Source organism: Oncorhynchus masou, chromosome 23 (genome assembly GCF_036934945.1).
Source record: "Oncorhynchus masou masou isolate Uvic2021 chromosome 23, UVic_Omas_1.1, whole genome shotgun sequence".
In the NCBI taxonomy this organism is placed as follows: Eukaryota; Metazoa; Chordata; class Actinopteri; order Salmoniformes; family Salmonidae; genus Oncorhynchus; species Oncorhynchus masou.
In genome coordinates, this window is record NC_088234.1 from 49,966,491 (window position 1) to 49,991,486 (window position 24,996).

The 24,996-nt window shown below is 43.0% G+C and overlaps 1 protein-coding gene across 1 annotated transcript in view; it reads right to left on the minus strand.

Moving 5' to 3' along the window:
• Positions 1 to 1,241: 1,241 nt before the first annotated feature.
• Positions 1,242 to 24,996, minus strand: part of rin2a (Ras and Rab interactor 2a) — a 71,589-nt gene continuing 47,834 nt past the window's right edge. The window contains exons 6-12 of the mRNA XM_064932419.1: positions 24,796 to 24,868; positions 22,879 to 22,970; positions 11,368 to 12,900; positions 4,373 to 4,681; positions 4,122 to 4,253; positions 3,746 to 3,909; positions 1,242 to 3,661 (exon numbers count right to left, since the gene is read on the minus strand). Of these exons, the coding sequence (XP_064788491.1) occupies positions 3,191 to 3,661; positions 3,746 to 3,909; positions 4,122 to 4,253; positions 4,373 to 4,681; positions 11,368 to 12,900; positions 22,879 to 22,970; positions 24,796 to 24,868 (2,774 nt within the window). The 3' untranslated portion in view covers positions 1,242 to 3,190. The remainder of the gene's footprint in view (positions 3,662 to 3,745; positions 3,910 to 4,121; positions 4,254 to 4,372; positions 4,682 to 11,367; positions 12,901 to 22,878; positions 22,971 to 24,795; positions 24,869 to 24,996) is intronic.

The following is a 24,996-nucleotide window of genomic DNA, read 5'->3' on the forward strand; positions in this document are numbered from 1 at the left end:
GAGGTCACTGGGATTTTGAGGGGCAGGTTAATTAACCCCCAGTCTCTCTGGCACCATCTGGGGATGGGTGGAGTGAGGTGTGAGATTAATAGAGACAGCACCACTGGCAGTGGGAGTTCTCTACAGCATCAGTATTGTAAAAATACTTTAAAGTACTACTCAAGTAGTTTTTTGGGGTATCTGTACTTTACCATTTACTTCACACACCCAAAAGTACTCATTACATTTTGAATGCCTAGCAGGATAAGAAAATGGTCCAATTCACACACTTAGAAAGAGAACATCCCTAGCTTCTGATCTGGCGGATTCACTAAACACAAATGCTTCATTTGTAAATTATGTCTGAGTGTTGGAGTGTACCCCTGGCTATCCATAAATAAACAAGAAAATGGTGGGGTCCTATTTGCTTAACATAAGTCATGTGAAATAATTGTTACTTATGATACCTAAGTACATTTTAGCAATTACATTTACTTTTCATACTTAAGTATATTTAAAACCAAAAACAGATTTTTACTCAAGTGGTATTTTACAGGATGACTCACTTTTACTTGTCATTTTCTATTAAGTTATCTTTACTTTTACTCATATGACAAATTGGGTACTTTTCCCACTACTGTGCAGTATATAACACAAAGAAAGAATTCCACCCGCCAGAAGGTCAACAAAGTCTGCTGGGAGCCAACGATGTTCCACCACCCTGCCACTTCAAGTTGAATTTTGCCTACCACATAGCGCCCGAAAACACTGTACAACAGAATGGAACTTGAAAAGGAAAGAGACAAATTAATCCACCGGATGGTGATGTAGGCACACGATATTCTTCATTTCCTGTCAAAAATAAAATCAGATCACAACTTTGAGGAAGTTTGGTTGAGGTCATTCAAATTAAACTAATTGAATCATCATAATAATAAATCATCATAAAAATAGAAACGTCAAATTACATTTAATTCTGAATAGCCTTTTTGCTCAAAACTGATGTTGACCCTAAAAGACCAAGCCAGCATTAAATACTGTAACTACACCTTTCTGTTGAATCAGTCCTACTGAACACTAAGGAATAGCAATTAAATTCACACACACACACACACACGACTGTATGCCTCCACTGCAGGTGAGTGTACCATTTCCTGCGGGGGGTAGGTGAATCCCAGTAGGTGAATTTCAAGTTAGCCAAAGATGTGGATGGAAGTGGCCTCTTCAGTGGCAAACACACACACACACCACACGCACATATGCACAGTCAAATTCATGACCAAAGTTTATTGAGTGCAAAATAATATCATTCAATGATACGTACAGAGAGTCTTTAGCGTAGGAACATAAGTACATTTCTTGTTGATCTTGGAAGACTGCTTTTTCCATATCTGTTATATTGCAATCTGTGAAAAAATCCCAGCACAGATACATATAAATACAAAAATGTGTATCATTTAAAATCTTGTTAGAGTAGCAATTGTATTACAGTATAAGTACATTTAAAACAGGATAACGCCTAAGTCCCAAAAAAGTTTAAATATATTTCAATATTTTTAACTAACATTATAAGCTACATAGTGTTTAACAATAATGCTATTGCCTCCTCAACCTTTCCTCAATCACATTTACCATTTCACTTTTCTGTTATCATTCTACAACACCAGCAATGCCCAACTCTACATTTCAAAATGGTAAACATTGAAGTACTGATACATTAATAGAATGCAATGTTTAAACATGATTTGTGTTCAGTTAACGAAACATTAGAGCCTTATTTTATTAATGATTCAGTTCTACTTCACATCTCATTCTTTTCACTCTCCGTCTTTTAAATCTGTGTCATTCAAAATTCAAAAGGCACTCGCACATCTTAGCTATCTTTGTTGCAGGTGCATGGTAACAATTGAAAAAGAAACCTGCACATTGCGCTTGCTAGTATCACTGCTCTTTATTAACCTTCACGTATCGACTCAAGGCCTTTGTCAAAGCTTAAAAAAAGAGCAGTGATACCTAGCAAGAGCAGTGTGCAGGTTTCTTATTTTTTCTCAAATCTGCGTCCTTGCAAATCTCTTATGCCCTCATACCCAATGCTCAAAATCTTACCAGCCAAGAGCCAAAACACACACAAGTTTGTGCATTTGTGTGTGTGTGTGTGTGTGTGTGCATAATCTCAGACCAGCTTGAGAATTGACACACCAAATTTCACAAGGCAATTTAGGCCTACTTTTAATATTTGTCAGTAGTACATTATTTCATGACCTTGTCTGGGATTTGACGCCGGTACTGTAGACCAAGCCAGTCAATCATATATCACACAATCACTATGACAGCAATGACCTCTAACTAAGGATTAGCTATGAGGGATGTACAGTATCATATCTCCTGGATAATCATAACATTAAGGACGTTCATTATTTCGTCACTGGCAGACATGCCCGCTTTAACATTTAACAAAGAAAAGAACATGCAATGATAAAACAATATTCCATAAAAATACATATCCTGCAATTTTACCAGCAACTGCAACAAGTAATTCATAATAGATGTAGGCTATCACCCAGATAAAGTAAATGCTGTATATTTGCTATAAAGGCTATATTCTGTCTGAAGAAAAAGTGAATGGACAGAATGAGTACATCACTAGATTGAACCATTGCAGACAAAAGTTACCCCTATCCACAGATCTGAGATCAGCTTTCCCTCGACTTATCCTTTGCTTCACCACTAGGAGTTACAAACCAAAAACTGACCCGAATCTGAACTTTCAGACACTTTTGCAGTATGACCGTATAGACGGTCTGTCTGTAACAAGACTATTTCAAAGCTTTTATCCATCCTTAATGTGAGTGGTGTTGGCCCTCACTTTATCCATCCATATCCATCCTTTATGTGAGTGGCGTTTGCCCTCACGTGTGCTCCTTGAGTGCCATGTCCCAAAGGTTCACAAATAGAGCTGCAAAATAACCCCATCTGTCGCATTTCCTTCCCTCTTCCTCTCCTTTCCTCCTGTACTTAGACAAAGCTTTCCGCTTTGAGGACGCCCTGCTAGACAGAAGATTCATCAAAACGGGAAGTTTGTTTTGGCTAAACTCAGCATGGCTCAGCTTAACCCAGTTAGGCCCAGTTCAATCCAGTTAAACACAGCTCAGATCAGTTTTGTTGGGTTACAGAAAGAATGTCCAGATGGAGGGTTTCCAGCCCTGCAGCCTCAGATAGATATGGAGTTGCCATTTTGCTGGTTGGGGGGTAGACTGAGGCTGAGACTGGGACTGAGACCCAGGTTGAAGTTGGCCTGGGGGTCCGAAGGGGTTAAGGCTACATCATTGTGATTGGGCTCAGAGTCCGTGGTAAGGGTGACGTCATTGAGGATGGACTGGGGGTCAAAAGAGGTCACGTCCAGTTCATTGAGGTTAGCCACGCGACGGAAGACGAAGTGAAAAGGTGCGGCCTGGGGTCGACTGTGGAGCTCAGCTTTGATCTTCTGGGGGTATGTGTCAGGGGCTAGCTGCTGGCTCGAGCCCTCAGTGAGCAGGAACAGAGCGTAATCCTCAGGGTCGGGAACTTTAAATTTGTAGGCACAGATCTGGCAGACTTCCTCTGTGGTGGCGTAGGGCTGCACCTGCAGGGTTTTGGCCGTGCAGCCGCTGTCCAGCTCCTGGAGCGCCACTCGCAGGTAGTTCTGAGGTAAATGAAAAAGATAGGGTTGTTTAGATGTATTTAGTCAAAGGGACTAAGAGTTAAGAATTCAGTGTGTGTGTGTTACCTGAAAGTCGTCTACAGAGGGAGCAGTGCGCTGGGTGGTGCGGCGACGGTGCCACTGGTGGAGTGTGTTGCGTGTTTCAGAACTGAGTACACGAGCTGCTTGCTCCTCTTGGAAGTTCCTAATGAGGGACATGGCTCCGTACGCACTGGTCAGGTAGTATCCACCTGGAACAACACAGGAGAGAGAGGAGGTCAAACATCGCTGCAGCCTGGCACTGCTGCAACAGCGGTCAATGATTGACACTCAAGATTTAGTTGAGTTTACGTGACCATTACGATCTACAATAACATGGAAGAAGAATGGGAAGATTAGGAAGGACATACAGTACACATAAAGCAGGTGTGTGTGTGTGTGTGTGTGTGTGTGTGTGTTGTACCTTCTCCATTGAGCAGAGAGGGGTCCAGCAGTTCCATCATGTAGAGGATCTCGTTATCTAGTTGAGGCATGTCACACTGGGCCAACACATAGGTCAGCATGGGCAGGAAGTCATCTGCCCCGTACAGACGACCTGAGACACACACACACACACACACACACAACACTACAATTAGAAAGAGAGAGTGTCGATGTGTTTGTGCATACATATGTAATTGGTCTTGTTTATGCATGCGTCTGTACACTATGTACCTGAGTTGTCCTCCATGATGGTATAGATGAGTTTACACACGCGCAGCAGCATGGTCACCTTCTTCTCAGGGGAGTAGAGTTTACACATGGTGTGAAACTTGTGCCGGATCTTCTCTATGGCGACTGGATCTGGAGGGAGTGCGTCGGTCACGCCCATTTCCTGGGGCTGCCGGACCTTGGCCAATGAGAGGTTCTCCTTAAGCTCCTGCCATGCCCCGCTGCGGACCTGGAACTCCTGGAGGGCCACTCCCACCACACCTTTTAGGGGCTTCAGGACAATCTTATGCATTGCCTTCTCTAGGACATAGTCTGTTTGGGGGAAAGAGGGAGAAATACTATTATTTGGACAGCAAATACTGATAGGCACCATCCACTCTATATGAATTCATTGCAGGAAGTCTTAATAGATTCCTGGTAGTGGTACGAGTGGGATTTAATCCATATCATCAAGACATTATGCAGACCTCAGGTTTTACAAGCACTCTCAAAGAGACCGACTACTAGGAACCATGATATCATAATACACACAGGATGAATGCAGAGTGGGAGTCTAACCACAGAGCTGAATAAGGCAGAGAGAGAAAGCTGACAGTGCAGTCGAATGGGGCAAACTCAGCAGGATTATACTGGAGACATCTGCAGACTTAGGAACAGCTTCTCCCAACACAACATTTTCAACCCGTTCCCACATTGTCTTGACCCACTTTTCTTTCTTTCCTTTCTCCTGTGTCAGATTAGCTGCTTTCAGGGCTACTCTTCCTGGGGTCCAAACAGGAAACTACACAACAAGTAAAATACATAATATTTACTGAACAAAAATATAAATGCAACAATGTAAATAGTTGGTCCCATGTTTAATTAGCTGAAATAAAAAATTCCAGAAATATTCCATATGCACAAAAAGTTTATTTCTCCAAAATGTTGTGCTCAAATGTGTTTAAAATCCCTGTTAGTGAGCATTTCTCCTTTTCCAAGATAATCCATCCACCTGCCAGGTGTGGCACATCAAGAAGCTAATTAAACAACATGATCATTGTGCTGGGGACAATAAAAGTTTATTTCACACAACACAATGCCACAGAGGTCTCAAGTTGAGGGACCGTGCAATTTGCATGCTGACTGAGGGAATGTCCACCAGAGCTGTTGCCAGAGAATTGAATGTTCATTTCTCTACCAATGTCATTTTTTAGAGAATTTGGCAGTACGTCCAACCGGCCTCAAAACCACAGACCACATTTAACCACGCCAGCCCAGGACCTCCACATCCAGATTTTTCACCTGCAGGATTGTTTGAGATCAGCCACCCGGACAGCTGATGAAATTGAGGAGTAGTTCTGTCTGTAATAAAGCCCTTCTGTATGGGTGGCCGATGCTCTTCCAGGCCCACCCATGGCTACACCCTGCCCAGTCATGTGAAAGCCATAGATTAGAGCCTAAAGAATTTATTTCAATTGACTGATTTCCATAAATGAACTGTAAATCAGTAAAATCGCTGAAATTGTTGCATGTTACGTTTCGATTTTTTGTTCAGTCGTACCCCAACGACGTATCACATACATAGCACTACATTTACATTTCAATTTAGCCATTCAGCTGACGCTCCCATCCAGAGTGACCCACAGCTAGAGCATTCATCTTAAGATAGACGACATCACAGTCGTACCCCAACCACGTGTCACATACATAATACAATGCATAAAAATGTTGGTGTCTCTTCACAGTCCCCGTCGTCCCGTAGAGTGTTCTTTTATCTTTTTTGTTGTTATTTGGTTTCATTGCTAGCTTGAGTAGCCTGGGGTGCCAGAGTTCCATGTAGTCATGGTTCCATTTAGACACTATTTAATACTGTGTGTTTCCCAGCCTCTGTTCTGGACTTGGGAGACCTCTGGTTGCATGTCTTGTGTGATACCGAAGAGTGTCCAAACTGTGTGCCAACTGCTTGAACAGACAGCTCAGTATCTTCAACACCTCGCACAAAGACCAATAGTGACAAAGTCAATCATTCCTCAACTTTGAGCCAGGAGAGATTGACATTCATGTCATGTCATTGACATTTGCCCTCCTTGTACATTAAGTGTAATACGTGCTGCTCTGTTTTGGACCAACTGCAATGTGCCTATGTCCTTCTTTACCGCACCTGACCAAAAAACTGGACAGTAATTCAGGTGCAATAAAACTTCTCAAAGTAGCCTAACCACTCCGTCTGCAAATGTGTGTAATGCATATAAATGTGTCTTTCTTCCTCGTAAGTCAAGACCAGCAACACATTCCCTTCCTTGTAGGTGTTACATCACTGTATCATTATCAAAGGTATGGTTTAAAAATAGACACTGGTAGTACAAAATATAATTCTTCCAGTAAGCAGAATAACCAACAGGTTAAACTAGACTTGTGACACTTCACTGGCAATTAGTCAAATTTGATCAAAGTCAACTTGTCATCTTCTATGAACAAGCCTGGTATTTGGTATTTATTAGGATCCCCATTAGGCACTGCAAGAGCATCAGCTACTCTTCCTCAGGTTTACATGAAACATAACATAATACAAAGTACAGAACATTATTAGTCAAGGAAAAAATACATTTAAAACGTCAAAGTCTACATATCAGTACGTAGCTAGGTCTAATACGTAGTACAATACAAGATATATAAAATGGCTGTCTGTTCACAGTCCCCTTTGTGCAGTAGTGTTTTTTTATCTGGTTTTTAAATCTGGTTTTATTGTCAGCTTGAGTTACCTGGGATGGCAGAGTGTTCCATGTAGTCATGGCTCTGCTTAATACTGTGTGTTTACCAGCCTCTGTTCTGGACCTGGGGACTGTGGTAGAGCAAGCCTGGTACCTTGTAGTTCTGTTAAAGTGGTTAAAATCCCTGGAATGCAGTGCCAGCACTAAAAGACCTCAGGCCTGCGGTTGGGCTCAGTGCATGTTTCCCAGTGGGAGCACACATGTACACACACACGCACCCATACAAAATCCCATATGGCCTTTGTTTTTGCATGCACGTTATTTTCACGTTTCGCTGGACTGGTCTTTAAAACAATGTGCCTCAAGCTACTGTCCTTCCTTACATACTGGTACCGCTCATAACTCTGGTCATTAGCACTGTGGACTGTAACAACATGGAACCATGGAGGGTTAGCATGCAATTCTGTAGTGTACTAATGCACAGGGATGCAAACTTGAGGTCCCAAAAAGGTGATACTTTTTAAAAAACTAAAGAATATGATCTACATGAACCGTCTCTGTGTGTAAATTAAAAATGTGGTTCATGTGAACCTGACTTGCATCTAAAAAATGTAAAGAAAGCAATCCAATGTTATTTGTTGCCTAGACTTTACTGCAAATGATACTCAAGGTCTTGAGAAAAAAAACAATACACTAATACTGCAGTTAGCCATGACAGCCTTTATAATATAACACTTGAACACACACAAATATTGTACTTGGGGAAAAAAACATCTAAAGTAGAAATAGAATGAAACAAACAGGCATTCTATTTTTGCTCTATTATAGTGGCCACTATAGACATTGATCAAGTGCACAAGGCTGTGCACAAGGCTGCATGTGAGTTGAGTGCAAGTGAGTGAGTTCAAAAAATGAGTTCACTGAGTTCAAAAAATACAATCCCTCTCTCTCTCTCTCCCTCACATGCACACACATTACTGTCAAGTTCAACACAACAAAAGCAATATCTTTGGGCTACACTGCACAAAGCCTAATTTTCACCTAATTCTCTCATTCGGAAAATGAACCACATAAGTTACTGTAGAGGGAAACATTAGTTAATGGTGGTTCGTTAGGGTTAACCCTAACATTTCACAGATTGCCATGGTCCAGTAAGCAACTAACGTGTTATAACTTGAATGCAAGGGGTCGTATACCAGTTAATACTGTAATGAAACAGGCAAGGAGCAGGTCTCGAACTCTCGACCTTGAAGCCCGAAGTCCAGCGCGCTATCGACTGTGCCGCAAAAGCATGCTCAAGCGGCAGAGATGATATCCGCGCTTATAAACTCAGGGTCGTTATTAAACTACTATAGCGAATTGGTTAGGTTACTAATGTTAGCTCATTTGATGTTGTAACATTAGCTAGCTAACGTTAGCTGTCTGACTTTATTAGCAAGCTCATTTTCACACCATAAACTCAATTATTTGATCAGATGAGTTGGCTAATGTTGCTCAACATTTCTCTGGCTGGCTAACGGAGTTTATCTAGCAAGATTCTTAACAATGTTAATACTTGTTTCACCTCAAACTTTCCAAATGGCAGTTATTTTTGGGTTACAGCTCATGAGGTACGCTTCATCACCTTCTCACCCCCTTCTCACCCCCGTCTCCGTGGTCAGGCTTCTCACCTAACGTTACCTCTTCGTTATCGTTCAGGGACTCGCTGTAACTGCTGTAACTGCCTTTCCACTCTCTGCTATCTTTCCAGAGCGCGCGCTGATCATGTAACTAGCGAATTGGTTGTCTCTTCTCAGTTCAGTTGCATTCTGTTATGTGAACAATTGGCTGAGCCTTGGATAAAGCCAGTATAGCTCCAAACGTGCATCACTCTTTCGCTTACAGCCAGTAGTGATCCCCCCTAAACTTTTCTCATCGAATCTACATGAATCACGTAGGTCACCTATTTTGGATTCAAAGCGGCAAATTTCGCCGAAAGGTGACTAGTTTGCATCCCTGAATGCAGTTGTTAAACTCACTGTATGGCTTACAACACATGCTAGATGAGTAAATGCTGGATGAGCAGGTTGTCTTTAGAGAAGTCCAAGGTCAATGTGAGTAAGTGGGAGTTTGAGTGGTGTGAGAGGGGACACAGGAGCAATCCCACTTAGGAGGGACTTTTCATGGTCACACACTTATTTCCCATTAGGCCACAGACATGCAAACTCACACAAGCGTACGGTATGTACCGAGGGCCACTTCCGCTTCAAATACACATCTCCCCACCAAAACAACCTCCATCACCCACAATCTCACTCAACACATCCGCCCTCCAGTTCACGTGCAAGCTCTGCAGGGAGGGAGGGACGGGAGGGTGGGACAGACAGACGAGAAGTGAATCCATTCTCACATCCCACACCCTTCCAGCGCCATCGTGCCGCCACATAGTGACAGATTGCCTCTCTGTGACGCACATTGAGGCTAACACGGGTGCACACTCACAGCGCAAACAGAAATCCCCTGACAGTATATTCACTATAGCTCTCAACACAACTTTGAATAGATCTAATAGCTCACACTATTCTTGTCACATTTCCCCAAAAGTCACAGTGTGTACAAATGGCCCTGTAATCTAGAGGTATGGCAAGGTCATCCAATCTGAGCTGTCGCCAAATTCAGGGCTGCAGCTGATATGGACTATTTACTTCCTCGTGAGTACTCTGCCTGAAGATTGGCTACCCCTCGTACATTTCCAACAGCCCCCACTCTTCCCCCTTCATGTCCCTATTGTTTTTTTATCTATAGAAAAATTTATCCCTGGCCACTAAATAGTACAGTACTTGTGAGTCCTAAATGAATGGTGTTCATATGGTGAGATTTCCACCTAGCCTAACAGAGGGCCATGTGGAGCAAGCCATCCCTAATGTCTGTCCAACCCTTTCAGATCTACATGAAGTGCTTAGGGTCTAGGGGTGGAGTTGGAATTGGGCAATAGAGTCTCCCTTCCACAAACTCCTTACAGGCCTATAAACAGAGCTTCAAAACAACTTGTTGCTCAACTTGGCACTGAGCATAGCAATGAAGCCAAAACAAGAAAAAACTGCCAAGTGGGTTAATTTAAGGAGACACAAGGGTCCCATTCTCCCCCCTCCCTCTTCGCCCCTCTCTCTCCATGCTCTTGCCTCATACACCCACAGACAAATGCAAGCGCTGTCAACACAGAAAGGGATAGAAAAAGAGGGAGAGATTTAGAGGTTTGCAACAAAGGCTCCGTCTGTGATTGGAAGTGGGAGAGTTGGAGAAGGATAGAAAGAGAAGAGAAGTGATGGCCGAGTGGGAGAAGTTTGCTTACTTGGCAAACAGCCACTGAAGCACATCTGGAGAGGCAATTAATTCAGCTAAACTGAAAACACTTTCTGCTGCAACAAAAACATTGCATAACAATTCCGATTACCAAACATTGCAGGAAAACCAATCGTGATGTATGAAATCCTTGGATTAGTTGTCAATCAAGAATGATTTTTCTGTCTGTCTTGAAGAGCCATCTCTTTGATGATTGTTCCTTACACACAGTAAACAGGAGAATGGTTTTGTAAGGATCAAATACACCTCCCATGTGTTACTGCTTCACAGCTCTATGGTACATTGTCTTCTTCCTCTGCCAACTTTGAAAAGGACCAGTGGGAACAGTTTAGTTCACAGAAGGATCCTCTCTGGCTGAAACGTGTTTTCACTGTATACATTTGGGCCAGTTTCTAATCCCAATAATTCCCACACATGAATACCTTGGCCTTTCTCTAAGCCCCTCCCCTGGGCAGGTGTTTGACATGCCAGTGTGTCATAAAGGCCAAGAATAACACTAAATGCTAGCACTGTTGTCTCACTAGCAATAAAGTGTCCCAATCCCATTGGTTAACCGGTTTGTCTGTAACTCAACTCCTGCTGCTTCACCGACCACAACCCCTATTCTGAGATGCATTCCAAAGAACTAACCAAAACCGCCAGCTCACACACAGACTTGCATACTGAGCTGCTCTCGTCCTGGCTATAGGCATACAGAGTGTTGTCCAGTTGGCAGATTTTCAGATATGACAGTTTATGATTTTCTTTAGTCGTTTGGTTGTTTCAATGTCAAATATGAACCATTTCAGAGATGACGATGGAACAACTTCCTAACAAGTTCAACGTACATTTTTACTGTAACTTCTAGCAAACTATCAACTTTTAGGCAACGGTTAACCAACATTGACTGGTATGATGTCCAATAGATGCACAAATGTTGTATAACAGTAAAAATCCACACATTCTTACACACCCCTTGCTACTCACCGATCTGGTCCTCTGGGATGAGTGACTCGATGGGAGGCTCCAGCTCAGAGCTCTGCCGCAGGTAGCTCTTCATCTGGGTGATGAACTGGCGTAGCGTCTGCAGCAACTCCAGTCCTGATGCGTGGCACTGCCAGGCCTGGCTGCCGCCTCCCTCCTGCAGGAAGCTCAGGTAGTCCTGCACCAGGCAGCCGAAGTAAGACCCCTTGTCCCTCGACAGCTCCAGGACTCTCCGTATGGCCCGTTTCTCTGGGGTCATCAGCGAGTTGAACACCCCACTCATTTTACGGAGGTGGCCCCTGAGGGCCCGCTGGATGACCATGGCCCCGGCGCTGGCTCGCCGTTTGGTGCGCAGCCCAGGAGGGGTGATGGTCAGGTCCTGGTCTTGGTCGCTCTCCAGGCTCCCGCCGAAGTCTGCTTCGTCTTCATCATCATCATCATCTTCCTCCATGCTGCTGTAGGGGTGGGTGAGGGGGGGCAGGACCAGGTTGTTGGTGGTGGGGGGGCTGGGTTCAGAGAGAGGGGGGAAGAAGCCCTGGGAAAAGTCTAGTGAGTCGGCAGAGGATTCGGTGGAAAGGCTCATGTCGCTCAGGCGCTGCACACTGTCCCCTCTTCCTCCTCTTTCTCTTCCTCCTTCCTCTCGACGGGAGGGGGCTGGGTCTTGAGTGGACGGACTGTTTCCCTCTGTGTTGTCGTCAGGGGTTGTGGCGTTTCTCAGTGACAGCTTAGCCAGACTGAGAGAAATGGCGTTCTCAATAGTCTGGTCATCGAGAGCAAGATGGCAGTCGACGTCGCTTGGTGGCGTGGGTTTCGGCCTACTTGGGGAGGAGAGGGACAAGGGAATAGAGATGGGGGCACTGATGCTGAGCTTCTTAGGAGGGGAGGATAAGAGGAAAGAAGAGGATGGACTGATGCTGAGAGAGGAGCCCAGGCGGGAGAGAAGGCTACCGCCCTTCTCTCTTTCTCCTCCTTTCTCCCTCTCTCCCACCCTGTCCTTCTCTTTGGGGGGGTTGATCCAGGAAATCTTCTCAGGCATGCTGCACTGGCGTCGAGGAGGGGCAGGGCGACGGGGAGCACAATGGGGAGGTGGGGGGCGAGGCGGTGGTGGGCGGGACACGCTCTTAGCCTGGCTCACACTGTTGTTATAATGCTGGGGGCTGTTGCCAGGGCTAGGACTCTGAGGGCTGTTGCTAGGGGGTTGAGGGCTATTTGTGCAGTCGATAAGTTGCTCCGGGTTGCTGGTACAGTGCTGTTGAACTTGTACCGTTGTTGCTGTAGTTGTTGTAGTATTATTATTGTTTAGGTGGTGGGGGTTGTTGTAGTAGCTAGTGGAGGAGGGAGGGGTGTTGTTGCCCCCCTCTGGGTCGTGAACCTTCAGGAAGAGGGGGTTGATGAAGCAGAGAGCCCCGTTGGACTGGGAACACTCAAGCTGGGACGGGGTGCGGGTGACCAGGGGGCTGAGTGATTGGTCCTGGATGGTTGTTCCGGACAACCGGGAGACAGAACTTTTGCAGCAATGCTCAGAGTCCCAGAAACCTGCAGGGCAGAGACAGGAGAGAGACAATATCAGAACAGTCAGACACTACAACAGCAACATTACTAAAAGATATAGCGCTGAGTGATTAGTGCTTTATGAGGTCGGTTCGATTATAATTATAAGTATTAAACATTAAATGCACTATGCATTAGTGTTGCACTATGCATTAGTGTTGCACAGTATACCTGTACCACGGTAATATCACGGTACAAAACGTCATGATACTACAAACATTTTAGAATACCGCAGTACCAACTTTTTCCAGCCCTACCAATCTAAAGAACCTGCTGGCGCCTGTTATAAAATGTTTAGAAAGTCAGTTTGGTTTATAAATTCAGTTGAATTTAAGCAACAGCCATTAGTCTCGAATATGCACAGGTCTAATAATATCAATTTCGCTTAAATTCTCATATCACATGGCAGCTGTAATCAGCCAGCCCCATCCCCTACCAGCCCTCACCTCACCTGCTTCTCTCAGTCTGCTCTTTTTTTTAACCTGTATTTAATTAGGCAAGTCAGTTAAGAACAAATTCTTATTTACAATGACGGCCTACCCCGGCCAAAGCAGGATGATGCTGGGCCAATTGTGCGCTGCCCTAAGGGACTCCAAATCACGGCCAGATATGATACAGTCTGGATTCAAACCAGGGACACCTCTTGCACTGAGATGCAGTGCCTTAGGCCGCTGTGCCACTCGGGAGCCATCTGTGTTGATTCCTCCATCAGTTTAAAAAAATATATAATTTAGTACTGATGGCGAGCGAGGATGCAGACACTGATGAGTCTTCTGTTAGATCTGCCTACCCATGTGAGAGACGCGAACTCTGTCTCAACCTTTAAGTCTTTACTGAAGACTCATCTCTTCAGTGGGTCATATGATTGAGTGTAGTCTGGCCCAGGAGTGTGAAGGTGAACGGAAAGGCTCTGGAGCAACGAACCGCCCTTGCTGTCTCTGCCTGGCCAGTTCCCCTCTTTCCACTGGGATTCTCTGCCTCTAACCCTATTACAGGAGCTGAGTCACTGGCTTACTAGGGCTCTTTCATACCGTCCCTAGGAGGGTTGCGTCACTTGAGTGGGTTGAGTCACTGATGTGATCTTCCTGTCTGGGTTGGCGACCCCCCTTGGGTTGTGCCGTGGCGGAGAACTTTGTGGGCTATACTCGGCCTTGTCTCAGAATGGTAAGTTGGTGGTTGAAGATATCCCTCTAGTGGTGTGGGGGCTGTGCTTTGGCAAAGTGGGTGGGGTTATATCCTTCCTGTTTGGCCCTGTCCAGGGGTGTCCTCGGATGGAGCCACAGTGTCTCCTGATCCCTCCTGTCTCAGCCTCCAGTATTTATGCTGCAGTAGTTTGTGTCGGGGGCTAGGTTCAGTTTGTTATATCTGGAATACTTCTCCTGTCCTATCCGGTTTCTCTCTCGGAGGACCTGAGCCCTAGGACCATGCCTCAGTACTACCTGACATGATGAATCCTTGCTGTCCCCAGTCCACCTGGCCGTGCTGCTGCTCCAGTTTCAACTGTTCTGCCTGTGATTATTATTTGACCATGCTGGTCATTTATGAACATTTGAACATCTTGGCCATGTTCTGTTACAATCTCCACCCGGCACAGCCAGAAGAGTACTGGCCACCCCACATAGCCTGGTTCCTCTCTAGGTTTCTTTCTAGGTTTTGGCCTTTCTAGGGAGTTTTTCCTAGCCACCGTGCTTCTACACCTGCATTGCTTGCTGTTTGGGGCTTTAGGCTGGGTTTCTGTACAGCACTTTGAGATATCAGATGATGTACGAAGGGCTATATAAATACATTTGATTTGCTACATTGGAGCAGCGCCATGCAAGCAATGTTGATACATTGTATAATTTCATCGTCCGTTATAATGAAGAGAACAGACCAGTCTGAGGAGTCTTTGCAAGTTCCCCCGTCATGCAGCCTCAGTGTCAGAGGGGAAATGGAGCACAGCTTTGTGAAAGGCATGCTTGTAGCTTTACAGCGAATAAAACGACTTCTCTAGTCTAAACAGTGAAGAAAAGATCACCCATATCACCGGAGATGCCTTTTTTCTCCTACTGTGATTCGCACGCGTTTTACATAATTTCACAAACCATGTCGTGGGCGGTTTTAAACTAATCGCGGGTCGCCAATCACGGGTTTGATAACAATGTTGTTCTAGCTAAAAACCTGGTATTTTGACAGTAGGTTTAGGCAAATTTGATTAACAGGAAGAAAGGAAAAGAATCTGATGTGCTTCAAAAGGTAAGATTCCTATAGACCAAATGTAAGCCTAAACTAAACCAAAAATCAATTTCTTTCTGGTACTCCTTCAATTGTTTTGAGCCTATCGTTTTAAAAGCTGGGAGCAGTGTATGTATTGGTGGGATATCGAGTGGTGTGTGTCTATATGAGAGTGAGGGAGAGTGTGTTTTAACTGAAGAGTAAAGGTTTGATGCAGTGTTTTCCCATTATACATGCATAATGACATTATCCATGCATACAGTATTCCTTCCTCCAGCCAAGTAACTGGTAGGCCTTAGCAAATATTAGCCAATCAGCCAGTTTATACAGTATTCTATTATACACTGAACACTGAAGTTAAATTCAATGTGAAACTACTTGGTATTGTGATACTTGGCCTGGTATCGTGTCATTTGTAAAATGTTGGTATCCTGACAAGCCTACTATGCATTGTGGGTTGAATGCTGTAACACAGACTAAAACAATTAATAAAAGTCAGATGATAGTCGTGACTTCATTACTGCTTATCACTTATTACCCATCATTTATTCACATCACTTTAATAAAATATTTCAGTTATTGTGTAAATTACATTTGTTTTATTTGATGACTATTATTTCATCCAACTCCACTCTATAGAGCTGCTGCCTACGCTCTCTGACAGTCACTATTTAGTATTTCTTCAAAGTAAATCAGGCATACTTTTATTCCAACATTTAATCACTTAGATCATGTATTTTCCCGGAGAGAAATTAAGCAACTGCTCTGTCACATATTCTTCTCTGCTCTCTTCCTCTCCATGTCTGCCCCCCACACACTAACCTAACAGGCATAAAAGAAACAGACAAGTAGGAGGGCAATAGATTATGGTCATTGTAGTTAACCTCTTGAAACTCTGGGGGCGCTATTTCATTTTTGGATGAAAAACGTTCCCGTTTTAAACAAGATATTTTGTCACAAAAAGATGCTCGACTATGCATATAATTGGTAGCTTTGGAAAGAAAACACTGACGTTTCCAGAACTGCAAAGATATTCTCTGTGCGTGCCCTAGAACGTGAGCTATAGGCAAAACCAAGATGAAACGGCATCCAGGAAATTAGCAGGATTTTTGAGGCTCCGTTTTCCATTGTCTCCTTATATGGCTGTGAATGCGAGAGGAATGAGCCTGCCATTTCTGTCGTTTCCCCAAGGTATCTGCAGCATTGTGACGTATTTGTAGGCATATCATTGGAAGATTGACCATAAGAGACCACATTTACCAGGTGTCCGCCCGGTGTCCTGCGCCGAAATTGGTGCGCAAACCTCAGCTGCAAGTATTTTTCCATGGAATTCAGAGAAGAAAGCAGGCTTCCACGAACGATATATCAATAAGGAGATATGTGAAAAAACACCTTGAGGATTGATTCCAAACAACTTTTGCCATGTTTCGGTCGATATTATGGAGTTAATTCGGAAAAAGTTTGACGTTGTCGGTGAATTTTCGTTTCGTTAGCCGAATGTGATGTACAAAACGGAGCGATTTCTCCTACACAAAGATTCTTTCAGGAAAAACTGAACATTTGCTATGTAACTGAGAGTCTCCTCATTGAAAACATCCGAAGCTCTTCAAAGGTAAATGATTTTATTTATTTGGTTATCTGGTTTTTGTGAAAATGTTGCGTGCTAAATGCTACTCAAAATGCTAAGCTAGCTTAGCATACTCTTACACAAATTAGTGAATAGCTATGGTTCAAAAGCATATTTTGAAAATCTGAGATGACAGTGTTGTTAAGAAAAGGCTAAGCTTTAGAGCAGGCGCATTATTTTCATTTTATTTGCGATTTTCAGAAATCGTTAACGTTGCGTTGTGCTGTGCTAATGAGCCTGAGGCTTTATTCACGATCCCGGATCCGGGATGGGGAGTTTCAAGAGGTTTTAACTACCATATTTTCTGTGGTAATTATGTAAAATATTGGCCTGTTGGAAACTATAACTCCCTACTACATTGCACATCTAATTTACAGTGCATTCAGAAAATATTCAACCCCTTTACTTTTTCCACATTTTGTTAAGCCTTATTCTAAAATGGATTTCAACAGATTTCTTTCCTCATCACCCTACACACAATACCCCATAATGACAAAGCAAAAACCGTAAAAAAAAAACTGAAATAACATTTATATTAGGCACTCAGACTCTTTACTCAGTACTTTGTTGAAGCACCTTAGGGAGTGATTACAGCCTCTTGTCTTCTTGGGTATGACGCTACAAGCTTGGCACACCTGTGTTTGGGGAGTTTCTCCCATTCTTCTCTGCAGATCCTCTCAGGTTGGATGGGGAGCGTCACAGCTATTTTCAGGTCTCGCCAGAGATGTTAAATCGGGTTCAAGTCCGTGCTCTGGCTGGGCCACTCAAGGACATTCAGAGACTTATCCCGAAGCCACTCCTGCGTTGTCTTGGCTGTGTGCTTAGGGTCGTTTTCCTGTTGGAAGGTGAACCTTTGCCCCAATTTGAGGTCCTGGGCGCTCTGGAGAAGGTTTTCATCAAGGATCTCTCTGTACTTTGCTCTGTTCATATTCGCCTCAATTCTGACTAGTCTTCCAGTCCCTGTCGCAGAAAAACATCCCTACGGTGAAGCATGGTGGTGGCAGCATCATGTGAGTGCCAGGTTTCCTCCAGACGTGACGCTTGGCATTCAGGCCAAAGAGTTCAATCTTGGTTTCATTAGACCAGAGAATCTTCTTTCACATGGTCAGAGTCCTTTTTTTTGGCAAACTCCAAGCAAGCTGTCATGTGCTTTTTACTGAGGAGTGGCTTCAGTCAGGCCACTTTACCATAAAGGCCACTGTGTTCTTGGGAACCTTCAATGCTGCAGACATTTTTTGGTACCCTTCCCCAGATCTGTGCCTCGACACAATCCTGTCTCTGAGCTCTACAGACAATTCCTTCGACCCCGTGGCTTGGTTTTTGCTCTGACATGTACTGTCAACTATGGGACCTTATATAGACAGGTGTGTGCCTTTCCAATTCATGTCCAAACAATTGAATTTACCATAGGTGGACTCCAATTAAATTGTAGAAACATCAAGGATGATCAATGGAAACAGGATGCACCTGAGCTCAATTTCAAAACTCATAGCAAAGGGTCTGAATACTTATGTAAATATTGTATTTCTATTTTTTAATTTTAATACATTTGCAAACATAAAGAAAAACTATTTTCACTTTGTTTTTTTGGGGGTATTGTGTGTAAATTGCTGAGTATTTTTTTGGGGGGGGGGGGGGGGGGGACTGTGCAATGTGCGCATTGAGAACACTGAAAAAAACAGAATGAAATGGAATTCAAATAATTGAACTGACGTTGCTCAATTAGTTGTTTAAAAACCTAAAATCACTCAGCACTAGTAAGATAACACTAACATCATGCCAATATTATGGCTACATTATTTCAATATTGCCCTAACTCACAATAACATTACTGGTCTAACGCTGCAGGAGTCAGTCATTCTGATATTACACTACAGAGCAACATTAGGATAGCATAACACTGTAATATAATATCAACACAAAGTAACATGCAGTGATGTTCTACATTAACAGAGGCTACAATAACAACGTAGTAACTGAAAAGTATGCTAATAAAACAATGCCAATACACAGACAGACCATCGAGTTAATTAAGCTACTGTCATACCACGTTGCCAATGCCTACATTACAGTATTAATACAAAAAAGCATATTAACACATTGTTGCAAATAAGTACAACCATACCAGTCTACATAACAGCAACACAATAACATTCCAAATCAGTATGATATAACCATAGAAGACTTAGAAAGATCAGCGCTGGTCACTACTCAACACAGCCACCAACTTAGCAACCAAAGCTATGTACCAACCAAAGACACTATTGGTGCATTTCCATACAGGATTTACCCAAGTGTTTTACTCAAAAGGCTCAGAAATTTCTGTTCCATCTACGCGGGCCAGAACTCGAGTATCACTGGACATTGGCTCCGGTGGACCTTCTCTTACTTGGGGCCAAAGCCAGGCCACTGGTACTTTTCAGCTTTCATTTACATAAGAGTCTAACTGTGAACTTGAACAACTTCTCACAAAGCAACTGTTCAGATTATGCAGAGGTTGTTGATTCGGCTCTTCAGAAGTCCTCACGGTCAGCCCTAGCTACGGAAACAATGTACCTAGTGTAACACTGGTGTTGCAGTTGAAAAAAGCAGCATATGACAGAACTAACCTACAGCAAGAGACACATCCAACTGAAGAGCATATACTACAGTGCTGTACTAGACAGAGCAAAACGCAGAGACTCTAGAAAAAAAGACAAAGCCGTACCAGATTAAGCCAAAGTCACATCACAATGTAAGACCAGAGAAACTTTGACTTACTGTTCTCACATCAGCAGACAAAGACCAGCTCTGATTTTAGTTTACTAGTGTGAGAGACCTCTAGAGCACACTGCCGTCCAGTCTGAAGCCTCGCTGTCATGTCTCACTCACACAGACTTATGACTCACACATGATAACGAGTGCATGGGGGCGGAATGTCAACAGAGCACTCTCTCCTCCCCCCTTTTCTTGCTCTCAACCCCTTGCTCGCCAGCTCTGTCAGTTTTTCCTGCCCCATTCCTCCTTCAAGACTTATTTTTCTCTGCTGTTTTTGTTATTCTTCCATTTTGGCAGCTCTTGCATTTTTCACGGTTACATTCTGGTGTGAACTTTAGTTTTATAGGTGGGGTGGAGACCAAACCTGTCAGGGGGTACTCCTCCAGAATTTATTTTCTCCACCTAAAGCTAATTTCCTGCATTTCAACACAATTTAAGTGATTCATAAGACTGAACTAGAGAAAATGTAATGCAATAATCAATATTTTGTTGCACATAGAACAGAATTAGCAGCTTTAAAAAAAGCAAATGTTAAGTACAAAGACGTAGCTTTTGATGGTCTTAATGAAGACTCCCTCTATATCAAATGTCTTCAAACTTAATTAGCCAGACAACGTTTAATGTTTCTATGACTCTAAGATATCTCGTTTCAAAAGCCACTGTCATCTTGAGCTAACTTTGGGCAACAATAAAGCTCACCATGTTCAAATGTTGTGGCCAATTCACCTCTAAGTAACTTCAAACTAAGTATGAGAGTTGATTTGTTTTGTAACTTTGAACACTGAGCTTGCCACTATCCCTATGGTTTGTGGTTAATCTAGTTCAAGCAGTGGCTTTTGAAACAAAACAGTGGATTACAGCCTCTCCTGGCCCCATAAGACTTAATTCAGGGAAAATGGAGAGAAAAAAAAGTCTAAAAAGTGACGATATCCTTTAACATTTTATTTGGTTCCCTCAAAAACACCAATTATAAAAACATTAGCCCTGGAACATGTAGTTTCATACACTCCAGCATATGTTTAAATGATGTGCTCAGAACAGGAGCTACACAAGAAAATCACATGTTGACTCCGCTGGGCCTTTAAGACAGTGATAACACGGACCTTCACATTATTTTAGGACACTTGGGGGCATCCGAAACAAATAATTATTTGATTACACTTTTGAATCTGGCCTTATAAATAACAAAGATGTTTCAGTCTGAATGAAGTGTGCTTAGAAGTTATTGAAGTGCATCATACAGGTATTGGAAGATTCAGGAAAGCAGAAGAAAGCTCAGGCAATCATTGTGTATTTCATCTTTCTTAGAACGGAATATAAATTCATTTCCCCCAACCATTCTGTGTTCCTGAGAGTCATATTTCAGGCATGGGGTCATAATTGAAAATGGCCAGAACGGTTCAACTGCTGAAGCAAAATTCATAGGAAGATCACACTTACATTCAATTAATTTCCCCAAGTCATTCTGTGCGATTTTGTCAGTCCCGTCTAACGAGTCCTGTGTGACACGTGAGCTTTGTGACCAACTTTATTTAGTTTTATCATTACAAGTATAAAAACAATCAAAGAAATGCATACAAAGATAACCCCCAACCCATTGTGGGAGGACATGACCCTCCCGTCCCTAGTCAAAGTTCCACCCCTGGTTACCTTTAAAGTCAGTTTTTGTTCCTTGTCAACAATAGCAGTGGTATTTCATCTTTGATATTTTGTTGGGTTCTGGAAAATATTATTATTGATGAAGGTTCTGTTCCAGACATGAAATCACTTGTCTTGGACCAAAATATCACACATTTATCCACAAAGTGTTAACAATAACTGATGTGGTGGGATGTGGGGAGGCAAGGGTTAAACTGGTTGCAGAAACCCTGTATCCCAGGTAACACACCTGTGTTGAGTTCAGTTTGATTAAATATTTGCTATGTTGCTTGATGGTTTGTAATGAACGTTTCCCCAAAACATTCTTCAGTGTTCTTGAACAGACTGAGGTACGTTTGCTCCGTTTGGTGGGGTGTGGCTTGAAGCAATAAGAGAGGTATTTAAAAGGGCAGTGGAGTGTTCCCCAAACCACAACCCCTCACAGTTTTTCAACTAGTCGTTCAGAACATCACCATTTCCGTTTAATTGAACGATGCAGAACATTTTTTCATCCTGAACACTGCCCTGAGACACTGAGGGTGTGGCCTAACGGGGGAAATGTCTTTGTCTAAAACTGGCAGCTGGGAAAATCTAGGGTGAGCTGAGGACAATGAGGGGAGGAAACCTGAAATTCAGACAGATGACAAAGTGAATTCATTCTTGGCCAAAGTTTAGCCTCTTGGTAAAGAAAGACAGAAATGTCAGCTAATGGTTCGCTGCTTGAAAAAACTTCTTTAACAAGCCTTGCTAGTACGTCCAGCTACTGTGTACTTATTTTTCAATCAAGCTCATCTTCTGACAAAGGGTTGAATAGAGACCGACAGAATGAAAGAAAGAGTCGACTTTCTCTGAAGCATAGAAGGACACATCCCCATTGTATTGAATCAGACCCACGTCACAGGTGCAGTTACCGATCCAGACGTCACAACTCAGCACTGATGTCTTTTGTTCTGTCCAAAGCCACATTTCAGTGACGCGACATAGCCTACCTACACACACAGCTCATCTCCGGCATGGTCACCTATATGAATGTCATTAAAATATATGTGAACCTTCACTGACGCTCATCTACGTCCACACAATCATTGTTCAAGTCTCAAGGCAGTCTGCTCACATTACTCATAGGGAAAAATAGACAGTGGGGCTGTTGTGTGTGAAGATCACTCAAAACCACACCAAAGGAAGGGTGTTATCAAATCAGTGTCTTTGCAGAGGCTAGTATATGCCTGTACTGTATATCAACTCTTTCAGATGCAGCCAGGCAAAGTAACATTATGGCTTTGGCACAGAGAGCACATTGCACAGAGAGTGGTTCATGACCGAGTCTGTGGTTTAATACCCTAGTGAGGCCTACTCAGGGGCTCCAGAGCCCCAGTGCTCTCCTGATCATGTGCCCAGCTGAGCAGCACTGATTTGGGGCTCAGAGAGGCATTGTTATTATGGGTGACTCATTGAGCCATGTCACTTTGGGCTTTTACTAGTTTAACTTGGAGAATGTGGTTAAATGTGATTTACGAGAACACCCTGAGGAAGAAAAGCTTGGTTTTAAACAGAACAGATGTGGGATTAGACCTAAGGTAGTAACAATACTTTTCTAAAGCAACGAAAGTCAACTAGCAGGCAGTCAATGACCATCCAGATACAAAGGGAGGCTACACTTTTAATCTTCATGCTTCAGACATGCATTATCAATACAAACGCATAGTATCAGTCTAGTGGACACTCACCTGCTCCTAGCTTGGCCACCTCCTCCAAGTCTGTTGGTGTCCTGGCTGCAGAGATGGCTTCAGGAAGCTTTAGGGTGAATGGCAAGACATCCCTAAGAGAGAGAGAGGCAGACAGAGTCAATATGTGAGATGAAAATGAGTGAGAAAGACAAAAAGAAAATGGAGTGAGAGTAAGAAATAGGGAATAAATCACTGTCCCTACAGTGAGTCATTTAATTGGGGTGACCAAACAGCCCTTTCCTAACTAGTGTTTGTCCCATGTGTGGTTTCTTGGGCTAGAGAGAGAAGGAGTGGACACATACACATAGAGCGAGAGAGAGGCAGACAGACAGACACAGGCCAAGAGGCTCAGCACCCCACCCTGTTCTTCCTGTGTCTCAGATAACTTATGAGTCTGAAGTGCACATTTACTAAGCTCTAATTGACATTATCATGGAAAAAAAATGTAACCAACATAATTTCAAGAGCAGAATAAGGCTGCTATTTTGTCATAGGTGGTCATATATTTAATCTGAGTCTAGAGGGAAGTCCTTGTCCTCAGGCCTGAAGGGAAGCCAAAGTAATTTCGCTACCCAAGAGTGGTAAAGCGCCTTTACTGGTTCTAACAATGGACCTATAAGCTTTCTGCCAGCTCTGCTGAGCAAACTGTTGGAAAAAATGGTGTTTGACCAAATACAATGCTATTTCTCTGTAAACATATTAATAACAACATACTTTCAGCATGCTTATAGAGAAGGGCACTCAACATGCACTGCACTGACACAAATGACTGATGATTGAAAGAAATTGATAAGATTGTGAGAGCTGTACTGTTCGATTTCAGTGCAGCCTTTGATATTGACCACAACATGTTGTTGAAAAAAACATATCCGTTATGGCTTTTCAACCTCTGCTATATTGTGGATTCAGAGCTATCTATCCAATAGAAGTCAAAGGATTTTCTTTAATGGAAGCTTATCTAATGTCAAACATGCAAAGTGTGGTGTACCGCAGGGTAGCTCTCTAGGCCCTCTACTCTTATTTTTACTAATGACCTGGCATTAAACAAAGCATGTGTGTCCATGTATGTTGATGATTCAATCATGTACGCATCAGCAACCACAGTTAATGAAATCACTGAAACCCTTAACAAAGAGTTGCAGTCTGTTTTGGAATGGGTGGCCAATAATAAATTGGTCCTGAACATCTTTAAAACTTAGAATTGTCTTTGGTACAAATCCTTGTAATTCTGTCCTTGAGTTGTTCTTGTCTATTCATTTTATGTTTCATGTTTTGTGTGGACCCTAGGAAGATAGCTTCTGCAACAGCTAAATGGGAATCCTAATTAAAATACAAAAAATTCTTAACAGAATTGAGAACTTTGAGCCATGCACTCAGTTGAAATCATACTGTACAAAGTTCATGATCATTTATGACCCCTTATGTTTTGTTTGCAGTTTTGTTCCAGTCTCTATACGTAAACACAAGCTACAGACAGTTCAAGGCCTGTTTTCTTCCTCAGACACTTCCTGCTTTCCACCCCGCATCCCTATTGATTTGTGGCCTTGACATGTTGCCATTGACCACCATCACCAGACAAGAATGTGTTTTCAATCAAGCTCAGCCTCCATGTTTTAGCCAAGCTTTAATAGCATTGTTTGAAAAGCCTTGAGCTTGTTCAACTAACCAAGTCAATATGTAATTAGAATTATTATAGTGCAGACTCGACTGACATTGTTAGCTTTTGAAGAAACCAGTGCAATAGCCTCAGTGCAATAACGTGAAGTGATGAGGTGGCCAGTAAATGCCATTCTCTGTACTTCAACTGAAGCATGGTTCTTTCAGTAACTTCTGGGATCCATGTGTTCCTCTTCAAAAGGAATATGTGATTTATAACTAGGATGAGAAAGGTAGTGTTTGAGGTAGTGTGTGTGTTACCTGCTGATGCAGCAGAAGGCCACAAGACGGAACAGGTCTGCGAAGCCGAGGCCCGATCCCTCCAAGGAGAATGCTGTGAAGGGATACATTTATATTTAAGGAACTTCAAAATTAGGAGCAAAGCTGTACTTGCATAATCAGAACAAAAGCATGGCAATATTCCTAGATGGGAGTTTGAGTGATGTTTTTACTTGGGAACTA